This window comes from Coloeus monedula, assembly GCF_965178545.1.
Source record: "Coloeus monedula genome assembly, chromosome: 17".
NCBI classification, from domain to species: Eukaryota; Metazoa; Chordata; class Aves; order Passeriformes; family Corvidae; genus Coloeus; species Coloeus monedula.
In genome coordinates this window covers 15,861,138-15,881,329 of record NC_138797.1, presented here as the reverse complement: position 1 = coordinate 15,881,329, position 20,192 = coordinate 15,861,138, and the positions used below count along the sequence as shown (strand labels likewise).

General features: G+C 48.0%; 1 protein-coding gene across 1 annotated transcript; it reads right to left on the bottom strand.

Annotated features, from left to right (window-relative positions):
• Positions 1-11,463: 11,463 nt before the first annotated feature.
• SPATA2 (spermatogenesis associated 2) lies at positions 11,464-20,157 on the bottom strand. The gene is made up of 3 exons (XM_082292650.1): positions 19,717-20,157; positions 16,571-17,006; positions 11,464-15,202 (listed from the first exon to the last, which is right to left on the bottom strand). Exons 2-3 carry the CDS (start codon positions 16,886-16,888, stop codon positions 13,955-13,957), a joined length of 1,566 nt encoding a protein of 521 aa, XP_082148776.1. The 5' UTR covers positions 16,889-17,006; positions 19,717-20,157; the 3' UTR covers positions 11,464-13,954.
• Between the last annotated feature and the right edge of the window lie 35 nt (positions 20,158-20,192).

Sequence of the window (20,192 nt, the reverse complement as noted above, 5' to 3'; positions counted from 1 at the left end):
TGGAAACAAAACCAAATTACTGTGGCTCTTCAAAACGTGTACCTGGACTCTTCTTCAGCCAAGGGAAGCTGGCAGGGGGACAACATGCACAGGCACACACAGGTGTGCACATGCCTGATCTTCCTGCTCTGCCCCGGGGCCGCCTCTCCTGCTCCCCAGCTGCTCCGTGGGGATGTGGTATCACTCCTGCACCATGTGAGGAAGGGACAGTGCAGCCCAGCTGCTCCTGTCAGAGGTGCCCTATGGTGTCCTTGCCCAGCCTTGGCTTAGCATTTCTGAACTCCAGATGGTGGGAGAAACCTGAAACTCGTATCCCTCTGCCTTTGAGAAACCATCAGCTCACCACCAGACACAGGACCCTTTCCCACAGGACCCACCCCACTAAAATGCTGGCAGCAAACTCTGGCAGTGTCAGAGATAAGAAGATGAGACTTTGAGAAGCAATGAAGTCTGGCTGAATTTCGACCTCCTGCCCTGTGTCTCTGCCCCAGTGCTGGAAGGCACCGACCACAAGAATTTGTAAGTGCATTAGTGTTATGAGGTGTAATTTAAACTCCCAAAACATGTTAACGTCACTAGCTAGAGATCTGTTCTGAATGTTCAAGTTTTATTTATCATGGTCTAACCAGAAAATCAGCCAGCAACTCAAATGAAAATGGAACCGTTATCGGACACTGCAAGAGAAGAGATGTTCAGCTTTTTCATTAAGGAGCAGTGACAGATACAGGGTGAGAACATGCTCCATGCCTGGGCAGGGAACTCAGCTGCAGCCTGAAGGACCACAGCCATTTGTATGAGACATGAATCAATGACAGCACAGGTGTGCAGAGGTTTGGAAGCACATTGCTCAGTCTCCTACAAAGAGGATGGGAATACTTTCTCTCTTGTATCCCTGGTTTGTTCCTGATGAATGAAGTGCCATGTACTGCAAATTGCTCTCAATAATCAAGCCAGGAAAGGCAAAAATTAAGTGACAGGGAGCAGGGATCCACTCCTCTGTCAGCACTTTGTGTGGGCAGAAAAGGCCATGTGGGAGCAAACAAGCTGTCCTAAACAATCACTCACCTGCTCACAGACTGTTCCTGTGGTGCAACCAAAGTGCATGTCTGTACTGACAAATACAGCGTGGAACTGAGGACTCTGGCTTTGGACTCTGCTCACGTGGCTGGGTTTTGCCCCTTAAAGAGAGGCCCAAGGGGACTAAACACAGCAGATCCTGTTTAAGTCCCTTCCCAGCTCCACTGCCTGCGTGAGCAGGGCATCTTAGCGAAGCATTATTGTCCTCCTCACTTGGCAGAAAATTTGTGAAGATCAGTTTGAGAGGTCTCCAAGCCAGGCAGCTGCAGCCAAAGTGTTGCATAGTACCACTCTTGGCTCCCACTCAGACCAAAAGAGCATTTAATTCTAGAGAGCAATCAGACAGCAGAGGCACAAAGCACCGATGACAATTGCATTCATAAAGCAGACAGTGTCCTAAGCTTTAGAACAGACAGAGCTCCACACAATCAATGAGGGCAAAGATATTTCCCTAAAAGCATGCTCCTATCATCTGGCCTCAATCACAGCAGATTGAAAGATGGGCTTGGTCAGATTTATTAAGACAAAAATAATCACCATAAATAGGTGCAGAGGAAGATTCTGAAAAAAATTGCCTGAATGTAGAGTGAATGTAGAGGTTGTCTGTAAAGCCTCCTCCCCTCACAGCACCCTCTGGTTATTTGGCTGGAGCAGGGATGTACCAAAGCAGTCACAGTACATCACACTAATGAAATTAATCTGGAAAGCATCACTTCCAGTTCTATTGCACTCGTTGTTCATGAATCATGTCACCTCCCCAGGCCTCTGTTCCTCACCTGCAAACAGCATTAAAAGTATTTATTTCACACAGTGTGGCAGGAGGTTCTGCTCATTACCTGTCTGTGCGTGGCTCTGAAATCTGCATACAATGAGTTTTCCCGCACGCCAGTCACATTTCCTCCTTTAGGATCTCCCAGGCACATTTTGTACCCGCTAATCCGACCCAGCAGTCTGTTGTGCCTCACTCTCAAGTGACTCACAGGTGTCCATGTACATCAGTTCCTGTGTCTGACCTTAAAGGCAAGGGAGAAACCCCACATTTGTCTGACAAGATTTAGGCCCACTGGCTGATTTTTATTGGCCCATATTTCTCCCACTGCTTTGTGTTCTCATTGGTTTTACCATCACTAGGTTCTCACCTAGCCCAGCTGAGGTCACACCCACAATTTCCTGAGCACTCCTGCACTGAAGAGGCAGCTCAGTATCTTTGCAAGTGGGTCAGGACGGATCTGAAGGGTGACATTTAGCAAGAAACAATGCTAGGGGATGGCATTCATGCAGGACACATCTAAGCTACACATGCTGTTTCCCAGCTTCCTACCATCTGTACACCCAACTTTCAGCTTTATGTTAAGTAGACATTATTCCCATGCTTGTATACTTAGCTGGAGGCATGAGGTAACACATTTGTTGCTCTTGAGATGCACTTCCCCCCTCTCAATTTGTGCTTGTGACTGTAATGGAAATATATATTAAATGTATGTATTTCTGTTCATGTATTTGGCTTTTCAGTGCCACCCACAATTCCCAGTGCCTGCGGATTCTGGCTTCTCACATCCCACTTGTCCCCTCTGCTTTGAATGCTGCCTGTTACTTAAAGTCCAGCTGGCCAGAGTTTAACCCTTAACTTTCAGGATCCTCCCCAGGCTAAGTCAGCCCTGCTCAGCTCCACAGCCTGACAGGACATTGCAAAGCATCCCTGGGAGCACCCTGGCGGCTGGATCCCACCCAACCTCAGCACAGCAACCAGGGCGCTCCATCTCCACCTTCCCCTGCCACGAAGGGCACTTCATCCCCTCCACTTCAGGGAAGAGATTGAAGCAGAGGGGAGCAGAGAGGAATAACAAGCTGCAGGTCCTGGAGCAGGCTCTGATGCTGGGAGCCAAGGGTTAGCCTTGGTGGCAGAAGCCTGGCTAGAAGCCTGGAAAGTAGAGGGCATAAACCCCAAATATAAGTAGGCAGCAGTCAAAGCAGCAAAGAACCACCCACAGAGACTGTGGTTATCCTGCTCTCAGCAGGACACCTGACAGCTGCCTTTAAACATCACTGCAGAGGAAACTCATCCAGCTCACAGCTCTTTCACAGCCAGGATAAGGGCTGGGTGCTGTGAAGGGTGCAAAGGTCCCTGTGTTTCAGGAGGTTATCTCAAAGGAACAGATGTGCTCAGATCAAAGAGCACTTTAGTTCAGCCATGTGTAGCCAAATACAGCACAGCCTTCGACTGGTGTCTCCTTCATGCCACACACCTGCCCACTTTTCCCAGCAAAACTGGAAAGAATGGCACACCTCCAGGCTGCCACCATACACGGGACCCATCAGACCTGAAAGTGTCATTTTCTGCAAAATCCCTGCACGTGTGCAGCCAGATCCACCAACATCCACCACGGCTCACCTTGCACTGCAAAGTGCAAGCGGCTCAGCAGTGTGCGAGCCCACAGCCTGCAGCACACCCAGGAGCAGAATCCCTCTGGCATCGAGCTGCACACAGCTTGTGCTCTCTCTTAACACACTACAAAAAATCTGTATCTTGCTCAAAACATCGTGGAAAGACACAGGAACCTGCACCAAGCCCTCCTGTCTCCCAGCTCGGCGTGTTTCCCAGCCCTGGGAGCAGCCCTGCTGGGAAGGGCTGCATGCCTCACACTCTGGAGTGAATTCCTTTAAGTTCTGGTTTATTCTTTTCCAATGTTCAAAGTCTACTTTGAACACATACAGACTTAGTACCTTATCAAGTTATTTTATTTCAGGAAAACACATGGAAGGTTAATTTCTATTAAAAATTCATCAATTTAAATCGATCTTTAGCTAGACTTTCAAATTGTTTCTAATTACTATTCCCTTTGAAATCTATCATCTTTCTTTGCTGCTACCTAGCTTTTCTGCATTAGACTATAAAACTAGTATTTCAAGGAAAAGTCACTTTTGTGTGTAGTAATCAGACACCACTTCATTATCAGATTCGATTTTTAAGCCAATTTTTTCCTCCTCTTCTCTGAAGGACTGTCAGGCCAAAAACTTTCTCCCCTTATCTTCCTACTCATTCTACTTCTTGGCACTGGTGTAATTGCTTTCCCACATTTCTTTACTCCACAGCTTGACAGTTCTTAATGAGCCTTCCACACCTGTGGTTTTATCTAGCATTAATTCTGTCCCCTCACTTCCTCTCCCTGTTGCACAGATCACGTTTAACCACGCTACAATCAGTCCTCCCCAGCACAAACCAGACAGGCTAGGGAGCCAACCTTTGTTTTTGGAGAAAAACCATAATTACAAGACAGTGCCTCGATTGTGGGTCCCTAAGCCAGCTCGGAGTCCCAGGCAGGTTTGAAATTGAACATTTTCCCTGATCACAACCCCACTCAGAAACCCCTTTGCTTGCTGGCAACAGGGGAGCTCTCTGCCAAACACAACTGGGTATCAGGCTCCCCTTGACAAAGGTCCTTCTGGGGCAGAGCTGCTGCCAGCCCTTCAGGGACAGCTCCTGCTCCCTCGGGAGGAGGGTGAGAGCTGAACATCCTGCGGCTGAGCTGGTGCTTTTCACAAGCACCACGTTCCAGGGAGTGCAAATGGAGAAACTGGGACATGACTTTCAGTTTGACAGGGAAGGTGTCTGCTGACAAAGAATTAATCTCCTTGTGACTTCAAGCTTTGTTGGGGAAAAAAAGACAAATTCTAAGTGCCATGGAAATAACAATACCCCATCACTTCATTTTACCCTGTCACTCCGAACAATGCAGTGCTTGTTTTTAGGACTACTTCTCACATGTCCATCCGATTTCTGAGCAGAAACCCACAGTGCCGAGCACTGACACAAAAATCACAGCCCCTGGCCATTATTTAGTCATATGGAAAATATTCCACTGAGGAAATAATGTCCTTCACTGGAGAGCCTGAGTGATAAGCTGCAGGCAGAAAAAGCAGAATCAAATCAGTGTCAAATCCACATTCACTCCAAAGACATGTGAGCACCCTACTTGTGCTCAGTAAAAGTCATTTTGCCAACAGGCTTTGAGCCTGTTGAAAAGCAGGAAGTACAATGAAAGGAAAAAAAGGATTTTTACATCATGCACTGAAACCTACCAAAAGATGCCCACAACCTGCCCTGAGATACAGACTCAGGAGCAGCCAGGAGGCAAATACAGGAACCATACCTGGGCTTGTACTGCAGCAGGAACATTTCTGTTTGATCCTGCCTAGCAGACAGAGTTCTTGGTGGCAAAGTCCTGTAGGTTTTTACTTCTGCAGCTGTGTGTTGCTTCCTAGGATGTCCCATCTTTTTTTCCCCCAAATCATGTTTATAGACCTCTCAGTGTTTTAGCACATCTCAAACATTCTTCCTCAGCTTCTCATTGTACTGCAAATCCCCTGCAGAGCAAGACCAGACAGAAAATGGGTCCCAGAGGTATCTGGACCACTGCAACATTTAACAGGTGGTATTTTAAGCTGTGAGCACTGAACCAGGGAGAGAGAATTTAACTCCAGCTGCAGGCAGAAAATCTATGCTAAAGACAAATTTGTGCCAAAAGTTTTTGGAGTGAGTTACCAGTATCTGAATACTGCACCTTCTTTCATTTTGAAATAAAGCTCTTGGACAGGAACATCACTTTATTAAGCAGCACATAATGCTCACTGTAGTATAGACAGCAGCACAGTTATCATGCTCTATTTCACAGCATTAAAAATGAGCTATTCTCCAAGCAGGAGAAATCTTCATATCAAAGATTCAAACACCACAGGCTTCGATGCTGTCAAAAGAGATTATTTTAATTTTTGATCTGCCTCTAAGTAGTCTAAGACTTTACGAGTCACAGTGGAAAGTGAATCAGACTTTAATTCCTGAAGGAGGCAGAAGTCCTACAAGAGTCCAAGTGAAGGGAGGTTTGGAAGACTCCACATGGCAGACTCTTCCCAGAGCCCAGCCGTGATCCACAGAGGAGAGAACACATTTCAGATGACTCAGTGCTTCTCTACCTGAATATTGAAATGCGGGAATAAGAAGGGGAAAATAAGGGATTTCTGAGACTGACCTCTCAAGTTTGATCTCAGAAGATGCAAAGCTCTCCCTGGAGGACCGTGCACAGACCAAATGTGCCCTCCTGCCCGCCAGTAGTCACCCATTCTAAATCTTATTTCTGTTACTGGTTTACATGAAGAGGTTTTGTGTTCTCAGGCTGAAATTCTCCACTGGAAACCCAGGAGTGGGTGACAGAGTCTATCAGCATCCTCTGCTCAGCTGACATTTCCGCAGTTCTGTTCTGGAGCAGCACCTGCAGCCTGTCCCCTTGGTACTGTGGGGCAGCACAGCCTCCAGCACCACTTAGGGCATGGGGAGCCTGGGCAGACACTGAATGAAACATCCTCTAAACAAGGTACAAATTTCCTTAGATCCTTCTCAACACAAGACCCCAAATGCCAGATCACCCACATGGAAGCACTGTCTGTAACAGTCTGTACAGCAGGAAACACCGTTCCTGTGTTAGGATACTGCTCTGCCACTAGGCTTCATCTTATTCCTTAAACTGAATTTCCCACCCTTCCTACCTTTAGCTGTGGCCTTGCTCACCCCCTGGGTTTGCTGCAGCAGCTGTACATAAATCTCCTCCCAGCTGGCCGGGCTGTCCCAAGCCAGTGCCACCGTGCTCTGTCCTGCAGCACCAGCGGGCCACGGGCAGTGACCAGCCCCAGAGAGCCACTGAGCAGGACTGCACAGCTGGGCACCAACACAGACACGCTCCTTCCCCTTCCTGTCCCTCAGAGCAACTTCTGTCATTGGGGGCTGAAGGATGAGAGAATTTAGTCATGGCAGAAGATGCAACAGTAGCTGCTCTAAGAGGGGTTTTACTTCTCCAGGAGTGAGAGGCAGAGCGTGGGGAACTAAGCCCCTCTCCCCCACTCTCCCCAAAAAAGGAGAAGCAGAACATATGCACACAGCCCACTGATTTCTGCTGAGGTGGCCCAAAGCCAGCATATAAAGCAGGCTGGGAACAGCTCTGAGAGCACACCTCGGTTAATACCGCAGGAAACAATGCTACAGACATTCGCATTTTTAGGCCCAGGAACAAAGTATAAAGCAAAAAGAGCTGGAAATGGCATTCTCCCCTCAGTGCACATCCCAGGACCCATAAACGAGCCTTCACCAGCACTTCCCAAAGGTAACTGAGTTCCTGGGGAGGTGTTTCACAGCAGTGCTGAGCTGACCCCTCAAGACACAGAGGCTTATGGCTAACCTTGGCCCTGAGCTGAGGAAACAGACTGAGGGGACAGATGCTGTCCTGGTCCCCTTCTGCTTCTGCCACTGAGTCAGCCCATGCAAGCTGTGGCCAGCAAATCCATACAGCCCCTCCTGTGGGCACACCCAGGCTCCCGGTGGCACACAGGAGAGGAGGAGGAGGCCTCCTCTTCATCCCAGACTGCCCTGTGGGAAGGTTCACCAGGGATGTACCAGTCAGCATAAGTGCACTGAGATGTAAACAGGCTGTTCCTTCTTAGACCTGCTGGATGGCAGCATCTCTTTTCATTAACAGTTCATTTATGTGTGTGGGGTTTACACATGTGCAATGATGGAGTCACTCAGAGACTGCTGCCTCAGCAAAGGCAGCTCACCAGAACTGGCCACGCCTTAGAAGGGTGCCTGTGAAAATTCCAGGTAATGCAGTTAAATTGGAGCCCCTTGACACAAAGCTACTGAGCAGATTTTACTTACTTTGTGAGAAAGCAGCATTTTTCTCTAAGGAGTTAATGAGCAGTTGTGGGTTGATTTTTCTTTTTCTTTTTTTAAAGCAGGTTGATGATGAAAAATCTCAGAACAGTATGACTATCATGAGAATGATTTCTAAAGCAGGAAGCATGACAGTCCCACACCCACAACAGCAGAAGCAGCTGCCACACACAAGTTGCCAGGGCTGCTCCTGCACCACTTATAGCTAATGGAACTCTGACACTGTCTTCAGTTCAGAGACCTGCACAGTGCAGAATTAACTCAAAGTCCAGATAAGACAGGAAAAACAAATGGGAGGCATTACCCACATCAGAAGGTACTTCACATCCTCATCTCAAAGCAGGAACTGTGTACGATAAAGCCCAGCCTGAGCAGAAGCTCCAGAATCACCACCACTCACATTCAGGATTTGCAGCACTAAGAAAAGATCTCATCAATAAGAAATATCAATAATTAAAAGTCTCTAACCTCATGTAAAGTTCCCTGCAAAATTACTTCAGTGCCTCCCAGACTCTGAATGCTGGAAATTTCTTCTTGATGCCAAGGGGAAAAAAAAAAAATCAGAGCAGGTTGTTTCATTTTTATCTGGAACATTTCCACCTGTCCACGTTTTTTCTGCACAAAGCCTTTCCATGTTCATTGCCAGTCCATGCCTGACACAGGGAGCTGCTGGGTGTCAGGATGACTTTCACAGCCCCTCTGCTCTGCCACAGCAGCAGGGAGCCAGCGCTGCTGCTGCCAGCTGGGACAGGACGGGGAGCAGGGCACTGACTGCACCACGGAGAGGAGGGGACCAAAGCCTCCGACCCTGCTGTGCCTCAGGGTGAGGAAACACAAACCCGGCCCTCCGGAGGCCTCTGTGGCAGCACGGCCAGCGGGGGAATCATTCTGCCTGCATCTGAAAAAGCTCGGAGCAACTCTGCCCTGCAAATGGCAGGAACCAACCAGCAGCACCCCACTGCCTCCGAGCAAGGCAGTGCCTGCCCTCCTTCAGCAACTCCTCAGGAGAGCAGATCCTTCTCCAGAGGTGAGGGCGGCAAAGCAGCTGGTTCCAAAAAAACCAACCCTTGATTGCAATGCCTGAGCTCCCAGAGCCTGTTCCACTGTGAAAGCAGCAAAAGCAGCAGAGGAGGGGAACAACCAGGAATGATAAGGATTGCCCCACTTTGGGCACTGCTGCCGGCTGTAAATCCCTGGTCACAGGTCAGCCATCCCCACAGCTCTGCACGGCCAGCCCAGGATTAGCGTTGTCTCTCCTGACTCTGGCACAGAGCTGGCTGCAGGCACTGCCCAGTCACAGGGACCTGCACTCCAGGCTGACCCAAGGACCCACCCCAGAACAAACCAGGCTGGGATCTCCCCAGTGCAGAGCTCCCAGTGCCCGAGGACCAGCCGTGCTTGGCACACATCAGCACAGTGAAATCTGGGCAGCAGGGCTGTGAACACAGCAGCTGCTCCCTGGCTCTCCTACCCCTCTCCTCACATGGAGGAGCTTCAATTCTGTGGCAGTCTGCAGGATTTGGGAGGTAAAGGAGCTGTTGCCATAACACAGGCCTTAACCCTTTGCCTTCCTCCAGGCACTGTGTAAGATGTGCTGCACCCTGTTCATTTTCATGTTGCCCCCCGAGTCTGTTTTTCACAGGAGGGTGCAGGAGTACAAAACCACAAACCTAAGCACTTACTGATTCCCTGCCTGTTATAAACATATATTATAGTATTGGCTTCTCACAAAGTATTAAAGTAGATATTATATAATGTTAGAAATGCTTTTTGCTGTGTGGATGTAGTTTTCTCTCGTTTTAGCAAGAATGTTAGCAAGTGTGAGCAAGTAAGAGAACCTCCAATCGAGCAGAGGATGAGGCCCAAGGAGCTGCTGATCAACACTTTGTCCAGAGAACAAAAGGGCCCAAAGGCTGCTCTGCCCGGAGAACGGGCGGCCAGGAGGGTCCGAGAGCCGCTATCACCGCTCTGCCCGGGGGGCAAAGAGGCCCAAAGCTGCAATCAGCCCTGACTGTCTGGAGAATTAAGAGATCCACCCCACCATCGACTCTCACCTAGCGGGCCCAACCCCAAGAACCAAAAGAAATAAAACCACAAGGCAGAAGACTACGCATGCTCTGAAAAGGCGGACCCAAGGAGTCGCCATGCAGATCAATTCCTGGAAAAGTTTTAATATGAATAAAGAACAGACAGTAAAAATGGTATAAAAAGGACTCACCTCGGGCATCAGGTGTGCTCTTGGCAGAGCGCCAAGGCACCCGGCCATTATCCCTTTGCTTTATTTTATGTGTCTCTTATTGTCTTTATATTAAACTCTTTAAATTCTAACAGGAGAGTGAACCTCGTTTTTCACACTGCCCCTACATCTTCTGACTGGCAAGACCAGGTACAGGAAACCTTTTCCAGGGAAATACGATCACTGTAAAAAAGAAAAGTACTTATAATCTTGGACAAACACAACCACATTCCATGATTTTCAGAAGGAATCACAGAACACCCTTCACAAATAACAGGGACATTTGCAGCCCAGCTGAGTTGCTGCTGAGACACCATGGTAATGCTCATGCTAAAAGGCCTAATTCACTCTGATTTCAGAGCCAAACCAGGTATATCAAGAGTCACCTCCTGCTTTTCTCCCAGTCTCTCTGGCAGTGTATCAATTATCACCATGCTCAGATTAGCTCCTGTTTCTAAACAAATGCTGGAAAGGTGACTCTCTTCCCCTAAAAACATCCTACAGCATAATTAGCAACGTGTACTAAATGCTTGTAACCCAGAGTCATCTTCCAGAAAATAACTTTAAGGCACTGTCAGCTCAAACCATCAAATCTAAACCTCTTAACTCTGTATGGAACCTTTAAGCTTCTGTTGAAAGCCAAAGATGCGGCAAACAAGCTTACAGGTCTGTAATCAGAGATGTCAGACAACAAGACAGCTCGAAGGCTTGTTTTATATGCACCAGAAATACGTCAGCTCAAGAAGCATTACAGTGTGAGGCAACATTTCCTGCAAGAATATTTTAGTTACCTGGAGCCCGATTTTTATAATCCTCCCTGGTACTTTCAGTAACCACAACAGATCATAAAACACTTGTAGAAAAGGCACTTCAGGCATTTCAGCATTCACCTGACATGCTTTAACACAAGGAAAAAACAAAAAGAATGATCTAGTTTGGAACTTGAGGAATTATCCTACTCCAGAGCTAGCAGGATGCAAAAGGACCCAGAAGGCCTAATTCAAGTGCCAAAATGTACCTCAGTAGTGTCACACATCTTCTGGGAGATGCAGCTTCCCTCAGGAAGCTTGTTAGGCAAGCGCCATGGAGAGCCAAGGCTGGGATCCATGGAGGCAGCTCCACATGGTCCCCAGAACCTGCTCCCAGCCCGCCCCAGCCTGCTGCAGCCTGCTGACAGACCGGCTCACATGCTCCATGAACACTCTGAGTCATGCTGCTAAGGCTGGAAAATGAACAGGATTCCAGAAGCTCTACACTCTGCTCACAGCACTCCCAGCTCCAGAGGCGCACGATGGACGGACACTCCTGTCCTGCCTGTGCCCCACGACCCCTCCGAGCACCAGTCACAGCATGCAAATGCAGTTGGGAACAGACAGCTACATGCACACTCCACTTTAAGAAAAGAGTTAAGCCTTTTCTTAAAGGCCTCTTTATTTTTAAATTCCTTCAAAACATAAATTAATTTAAACAAATCAGATGCAAAACACCTGCATTTTAAATTCGCATATATTTTACTGTATCAATCACAGCAACCTCATACAGTAAGATACACAAAAATAGAGCATGGTATCACTTCAATTCAACACAGGTTTGTACTACAGGATTCCATGACATATATACAGAGGACTTCTCTTTTTCAGAGCAGGTAGAGCCCCTGCCCTGGTCACCGTAAAAATTACGTGGCATCACAGTTTTAGTTATTCACTGTAGTGTGAGGAGCCATATGGAAATCGAACTGGTGAACCAGAAGATACGCTGTAGAGCAGCCAAACAGGCATGACACTGCAGAAGGTGAACAAAACCCAAATAACCACCGAAATTAAAACCACCCTTAGACTGCATTTTAATAGTAAAATTGTTTTTAAATTCTTCACTATATACATAATGTATCTACATTTGTGTCATATTTATATATATATATATATTTATAAAAAACATACAAGATTGAAAACCTTAAAATCATTCACTTAAACAAGATTCACCCCAACCTTCAGGGTCAGCAAGGCAGTACTTGCCCTTGACGTTATGCTCAGTTGCAGTCCCTTGATTCAGAATTTCCCTGATTGTTAAACACACGCCGTTCACTTTGTTTCTTAGTGCAAACTGGACAGTAACTTACTGTTCTCAGCCCTCTGTAAGACCCAGGTTCCATCTTATTTCCATAATGCTTCTGACACCCAGTTATGGCTAAAATTATTTTAGCTATTTTACAACATTAGCCTATGTAATTTTCCCCTCTACCTACCTGAAGCCCTCCCCCCACCCAAAAAAATGTAAGACAAACGATCATTCATGCATGTTTCTGTCACACAGGGAGTGATGGACATTGAAGTTGAGAAGCCTAGACTCTAACAGTGATTAAAAACCCCAAAGTCAATCATTTCAGTGCAAAGTGGACTACATAGTTTACATCTCAGCTAGATTCTTTACAGATATTTTAAACACATTTAATTCTGCACATCAGATTAGGTTGCCTGATACTTTGTGCTAACTAGCTATAGTTGGAATAAGGGAGTTAGGATTCTTAGGGGTTTTCTTTTAATAAAAAACTAAGGTCTATTCATAACCAGGTGGTGTCTGGGGGTCAAACTGTACAGAGCCCAACACAAGGGAGTCTTGGTTCTCAGCCAGGGTCCCCAGATGCTATAGCAAGAGACAAGGGTTATTATCTGATTCACATCCATAACTGATGGGTTCACTTGAACAGGAGTCACAAATGAGCTCTGATTTTTCACCAGGCCAGTGCTTTACTTGCTGGACTACACTACAGACTTGGCAGTGAATTTGGAAGCAAGCAGAACATTGACACTTACAATTTCCATAACCACAAAGAAAAAGCGTGCACTGAGAGCAAAATCCTGCAATTCTTAGACAAGACTTGACTCAGACGAGTGGCAGCCTTATCAGAGGGAAAAAAATGTCAGATTAAAACCCAAGATTGATCAGAGCCAAGAACATCACTCTGCCACAGTGGCTATAATAAGCTATGAAATACAGTACAAGGAAAAACAAAAAGTCACCTGAACAAATAACCCAGAGAGACTTCATAGTTATAATGATTCTACCACTTTTAAGAACTCAACATATTAAATATTTATTAAAAATAAACGGTTTCCAAATCACCTATTTACAGTACAAAGAACAGTATTTAAAACATGTGCAACAGAAAGAAGATGGATACTCATCTGAGAGGACAACACTCCAGGCATCATCTGAGTGACACAGATACAGGATCACCTCTTTAAAATACCATACAGTGAAACCCAGGAGGATGATATTGGCAACACCGGAAAATAAAGCACATATTGTCTAGATTCAGGTTATATAAGCTCGAGATAAACAACCAGGAGAGAAGGGGAGAAGGAGGAAACAAAGACAAAAGGAAGAGATGTTGCAGTGTTTGCATTTTGGAGATCAAGAAATGCAGACACACATCAAAAAATAGTCCTTGTTGGCAAAACAAGCCATTCACGTATTTCCTGCACATTTTGAAGTCATACTTTATCAAAAACTGGCAGTGGTTTCATCACTCATAGAAAACGAGAATCTTCATTCTCTGACTTTATTTTTAAACCCTGCCTGGTTTTATTTGGGCAAGATGCGACATAATAGGAAGGTGTGATGTCACTTTTTAAAAATACAACAGCTGCCAAGTTTTAAGGAAAAACGTGCTCTTCTCCCCCATGTAAGTTGAAAAGCAATGATCATTTAGGAGTTACCTAAATTATAGCAGCATGAAATCTAATGGATCTGCAGCATCTGTCAAGCCACAAAAATCAAGAACTGGCACCTGATCACTGAACCATGGTTCCAAATATCTGGACATGTGATTTTGGTAAGAGGTCAGTGTGGAGTCAGAACATTAGTTAGGATAGCCCTTTCCTCTCCCCCTTTCCTTCCCTTTCCAAACAGACTCATCCAGTCTATCTATAAACCACGTGGGACAGCTGGGATGATTTATAGTTTAACTGGTTGTTAGGCAGGAACCTGTGGAGGTCGCTCTTCCTACAGCAGGGGTCATAGTAGTAAGCGTTGAGGCAAGTGTCACACGAGACCTTGGAGCAGAACGTGCACGTGTTGGCGGCTCCCGAGCGGTTGCAGAAGCCGCAGCGCGAGGTGCCCGAAGGCTTGGACTTGGAACTGAACTGAGCAGCTCTGTCTTGACTCTGAGTCTGTGATGTGTACTGAGATTTCTCCCTCAGAGCAGGAGACAAGCCATCGCTTGGGAGTGGTTTGATTGAGTAGGAGCTCTGTTTCACTGCTGGGTACTCCTGCCTCGAGCTGAACAGATTGTCACACTTCTGGCAAACAGAAGCGCCACAGGGTATGCCACAGTTCTGGCACTTGGAGGAAGCTGTGTCTTTGGCTAGGTGGGTGCGTTTGTGGTAAACAGGGGTGGCATCACTTTTTAATAGCCATACATCAGGCTTAATAGCGTCTTGTCTTTTAAAGTTTAACATACTTCTAGAATCGGGGTCAGTATACAAATCTAAGTCCTCTTGAGCAGAAAAATAGGAGCTGTAAGGGACATTTGTTCTTAGCATGCCATTGTGATGAGAGGAAGTTGGCAAGTATTCATCTGAACACCCGTGTGGGGAGCTGGACATGGTCAGCAGAGAGGGCGACGGACGGATAATTTCATCTTTAATGTCATCTTCCGCATCGACCAAAATCGGCTCTTTCCTGAGACTCAGCGAGCTCATCAAAGGTGGTTTCTTACTCTCCCAGTAACTATCATACGTGTCCACTGACTTGGAAGGCTTGCTCACCTTTGGCTTAAAGTAATCCTTGGAGGCGCGTTCGCTGGCCGATTTCTGGAGCACCATCCGTGCCATGGACGTGTTCAGCGTCTCCTTGCACTCCAGGCGCCGCTTCATGGCCTCGGAGCAGCCTCGGACGTCCTCGCTGCTGTTCTTGCGCTCGTTGATCACATCAATCTCAGAATAACCCTTATCCTTCACTTGCAGGTGAATTTCCAGAAGCTGCTCACATTCCACTTTGGCCAAAAAGAGCTCAAATGAAATCATTTTCACTTGAATGGCATCGACCTGCTCTTTGAGCTTAAACGTTGTTCCCAGCTCTTGGACATAGCCCATGTAGTTCAGAATCTGCCTTACATCATCTTCGGTTAGAGCAGACTTTACATAATAAACAAAAGGTCCAGTGTAGGTCTAAGAGGGATGGGGGGAATAAAAGGAAAACTAGGTTACAAATTCAGTGGTGGACGAGATGTTCGGATAATTCAGTGACAGAGACCATATAATTAAATACAATAATAACGACTCCGAACACATGCAACTGCCTTGGCAAGAGGAGCTCGATTTCTGCATCCCTCCTGCTCAGCAGATGGAAATTCCACATGAGGAAAATTCAAAGTAGGAGAGTTTTCATTCAATTTAAAATCCTGATTAGCATAATGTTCTCCCTGGTGATTTAAATCACTCTGCTCTGCACTAACATTAACTGTTATGCATACCGGACATGTCTGCATTTACAGAAAATCTACCACGTAAGACAAAAAGGCCAGGATTTTGGGAACTACCCCACCCAGGGACAAGCTGGAGCTAACAGGAACTCAGAATTACTGCAGGAGTGACAAACTCCTCTTCAGTTTTAAATACACTTGAGGTGCACTCTTTTTTGTGTACTGTTACTATACAGTTTCAAATGTCAGTTTTATTTAATTTAGTATTAATTCAAAAACTTCCACTAAAAGAGCCCCAAAAGCAAAGACATGAGTTTCTGCAAGCTGAAATACTCTCAGCATCTGGCACACCTGAGGGACGTGCTTAGCCCAGTTCAGCCTGTTCTGAGTGCAGGAAGGAGCAATCTGCCCACCACAGGTAAAAGATGAAACACAAAACTCAACTGCAGAGAGCTTCCCATGGGACTTCACCACCCAAGCCCAGCAGTGAGGTCCCACTTTTCCCTCTGGGAACCTGCCATAGGTAGATCCATTTGAAAGCATCTTAAAATCAAAACTTCAGGAACTGAGCACTGAGAAGCAGATCAAAGATGTTCTGAAAACGGTTCTTTTGCAGAAATTCCTTCACCATTATCATACAACTTGTGGGAACCTCAGCAAAGCATCCACTTGAACACATGCACTGGGTTTTAATACTTGTGTCCAGTAACAGCTGTGGCAAGACAAATCAAACTCTGAGTGAACTTAAATCCAGCTTGACCACACACCATAGTGAAAGCCTCTCCAACAAGTAAAAATAAAACAGTGCAGCAGGGGAGGCTGAACAACAAACTTGAATAAGCTCTTCTACTTTATACACATTCTAATTGCAGATAGTGCTTGTACTTCTGTTCTTGGAATACTCTCACCAGCACCAACTTCACTTATTTTACGTAGAAATTTCCCTATGGCTTCTGTTTACCAACTGTATATATAGAGAAAAAAAAAATATATATATATCATGCTATAAATGGAAAAGAAAAAAAGAGAAGCCTTTAAAGGAAATGCATGAAATGTGTTCACAGAAAGGAAAAAAAATAATGTTCTCACTATGGCTACATAAAAAATGTCTTACCTTAATGTTTTTGAACTCCTTTTTCCAGGGGTACAGAAAGAGATTAATTCCAAGTGTCTCAAGCATGTTGAATGCATTATGGAGACAATGTAAACTTGAGGATTTCACAGATCTCAGTGAGTTTTCAGCCATCTCGTAAAATTTTATCAACCGGAATCTATAAAAGGGATCAATTTTGGGAAGGCAAAGTAAGGCTGCCGCCGCGACTCGCAAGTACTCATCGTTAATAGGACGCTGCTTGTTGTCAGAGGCATTCAGTTTGCACTCGTGGAACTGCACATACTTCCTAAATAAATCGTCTTTGTATTTCGTATCCATTGAAATCAGTTTTTCCCTCGCGCTGGGGGCAGCTACCTCATCTCTTTCATGGCTATTTGGCAGTAGGTTGGGTATCTGGCATTAGGAATCTTCAGCAACAACTGTCCTGGAATAAAAACTGAAAACAAAGACAAGTCATTGCAGGTACACACATCCCAGACGTCCCCAGCACCTCCCTGCCCCTGGGACTCTGTGACACAGAGCAGCAGCTCCCTCACAGCCTCCCCAGGACTCTGAAAAAGCACAGGAGCCACAGAAACGCCCTGTCCTGCTTTCCACCATCATTCCCCACTTGTTTTCCAGGTCCCTGCCCAAGTCAGCACCACGAGCTGACGCTGAACAAGACTCTGAGACCTTGGTACAACAGAGCTGGGCAGGCTCCAGCCCACACTGAGACCTCCCTGGCTTTGGGTCCCAGGGAGAAGTAACTCATGGCAAAGAACTGCAAGGAGAAGGATGAGTTTTTTAGAGTCTCTTCTCTGCATTTTATTTTGCCCTTTCAGTTCACCCAACCTACACAAACATTATTTTAAACAGTCACTGGGAGATTCTTGTTTTTATCCCTGCACAATGATACAAAGATTTTTTAAAAATCACCCAAAAGTTTCATTTTGCTCATCTTGTGAAGGTATCTGCTTTCCCCTCCCCGTCCTGTGGCAAAGGACTGTCCTGAGGCTGAGCAGATTTGACTTTGCCTTTTGATTTCTAACATTTTCTAGGCTTTTGACAGCCAATGACATTCCTCCCGCTGGTGCCCCCAGTGCAGCCCTGTGCTGGGGCAGCTCTGCAGCCACCTCCAGAGGACCCACTCCTGACTGCTGCAAACCACAGCCCAAATTCCAGCTGAAAGCTGGCAGCTGCAAACACCACTGTGATCTTCACGGCAAAAAAGCTACACCTGCCACCTTCAGCTGCTCTGTGAGAGCTGAGTACAACCATTCCTGTGTTACCATCACATATGTTTGGTTTGCAGGGATAGTTGTTTTTATGGATGTACTAATCTCCATTTTCACTGCACTGAGCTCACACACTGAGCTGAAATAGCTGGTGACAGAACAATCTCCCAAATGCTGCTTTAAGAAAACCAAGGTAATTAAAGGGCCAACAGACTCCATCTGGAATGCCTAAGGAACTTGTGATCAAAAAGCAGACCGCAGGCTTTGTTTATTACATAAAAAGACAAACCAGCTCCTGACCCGAGGGAATAGGAGGTGGGAGAAATCAGTGCACTGTTTCAGATGTACTCAGTCTCAAACAGCAATTCAGAAAAGACTTTTCACCCAGTATTAATTGCAGCTGCTAAAGCACTGATCAACGCTCCTGTTAAAGGAAAATCACCGTTAAGAGCAAGATCAACTGAATGAAAGGAACCAAAACACAAAATACCAACAACCAAGAGGCCAGGGGAACAAGCAAACAAAAAGATCAACAGCCTGGCAGTTAACATTCCTTGATGAAAGGCTGTGCTCAGCGCCAGACCCGTGTGGGAAAAGTTAAGTAGCAGTTCAGCTTCTGCTCCAAGGCACACGCGCTCCTGTCAAGAGACAGGCTGTGAATCACAGGAAATGTGGAGTGCTAAATTAACATCCGAGCATAAGGCCAGGAGCAGTCCCTTCCCTCTCCACGTTCCTCCGCAAGTTGTGCAGGGTGAAGTCTGTGGACAAAGACAGCAGAGTCTGTTCCTTGGCAAGAAGAGCTGCACACGAGAATTGCAGAGAGATCTTTGTCTGGCCCGTCAGCAAAACACCCCCAGGACATGGAGTGATCCTGTGCTGACAAGGAGCTGGATTCGGAATCACCCTTCTGCCATCCCCACCAAACAAAGCGCTTGGTTACACGTGAGACACGTCAGTGTCAGGAAGCCCCCAGATGAAAAAAGAGAGCCCTTCATCGAGGCCTTGCAGACTGCAGCTCCCAGGGCCTCTGCCAGCCCTGACTGTGCCCCGTGCTTTGCACCCGAGCCAGGGCTTGCACAGCCCAACAAACCGCGGCAGAGCAGGGCCTGCCAGCCCTGCCAGGGCTGCTCCAGCGCACAGAGCTCCAGGCAGCACAACATCCCCGTCCCGGCAGCCCACCCAGCAGCAACATCCATGGTTACAGGCTCCGGAGAGCTCACGATGCGAGCAGGCACAGATAAATATAGGTTTAAGCAGCACCCTGACTGACAGAATGCGTAAAGGAACAAGGCCGCTTTGCTGCTAAGCATTGACTCCAAACCTCAAGACTTCCTAGAGATGCAACAATAATAAGTCCTGATCAGAGTCCAGTGCCTGCTGTTGAGACAAGAGAATGTTTCTATCCATCTCCAGGGTCAAAGCCTCACCCGAGGGAACCAACTCCTCTGACCACGCTGGACCACTCGGTTGTACAAAAACCTTGACAGCAGTAGGGGAGAAACAGGGGACAAATACACCCTTCAGCTAAGGGACACCCTTCAGCCAAGGGACACCCCTCTGCCAAGGGACACCCCGCTGCCACAGCACAGCCGTGTCCTACCGTGCCCAGGGGGCCAGACACGCCAGACTGAGCCCAGACGCCCGAAAACGCTCCCGAGCACAGGGGCTGTCACCGGCACAGGAGCAGCACCTGCAGCCCGCGGACCCAGCGCGGTGCCGCCCGCTCGGGGCCGGTCCGTGCCCGGGGCACTTGTTGCAGATCCGGGTCCAGGAGCCTCGGGACACCGCCTGGGCCTCCGCGGCGGCATCGTCCCCGGCCCCGGGAGCTCCCGCCGCCCCCGGCCGCCTCGCCGCCCTCGCTGTGCCGCGGCCACGCCGCCCGCCCACCCGCCCGGGCTAAGCCCCCGCACCGCGGCCTGTCCCGTCCCTCACCGCTCCGCTCCACCGCCGGGAGCCGCCGCCGCTCCACCGGGAGCGCCCGGTGCCCGGGATGCTGCCCCGCGTCCCCGACGCGCTGCCCCGGCAGAGCCGCGGAGGCCCGGCCGGTGCCGCGGACGGAGCGCGCCCGCCCTCACGGCTCGGGCAGGGCCGCGGCGGCGGCAGCGGCGGCCCGGAAGTGAACGGCGGGGCGGGAGCACTTCCGCCGCGTGACGTCATCGGGGCGGGGCGCGGCAGGCGGGGCGGTCCCCCAGGGCCTCGCTCCGGGGGCTGCCGGGAAAGAAGCGGCCGTGGGACGCCTGCGGGGCTGTGACACGACCGGCCCGTAGGGCACCGCCGTGCCCGGAGCGGCGCTGGCACCACGCTGGGCTCCGCAGCGGAGCCCGCCGCGCTCGGCCCCGCCCGCCGGCAGCTGCCGGGGATGTCGGCCCCGCCCGCCCGGTAGGCCCCGCCCGGTAGGCCCCGCCCGC

Coding starts and splice junctions, on each gene's coding strand:
- SPATA2 (XM_082292650.1), bottom strand. CDS start 16,888: ATGGATACGAAATACAAAGACGATTTATTTAGGAAGTATGTGCAGTTC. Junction 15,203..16,570: donor AGGAGTTCAAAAACATTAAG/GTAAGACATTTT, acceptor CATCCCTCTTAG/ACCTACACTGGACCTTTTGT.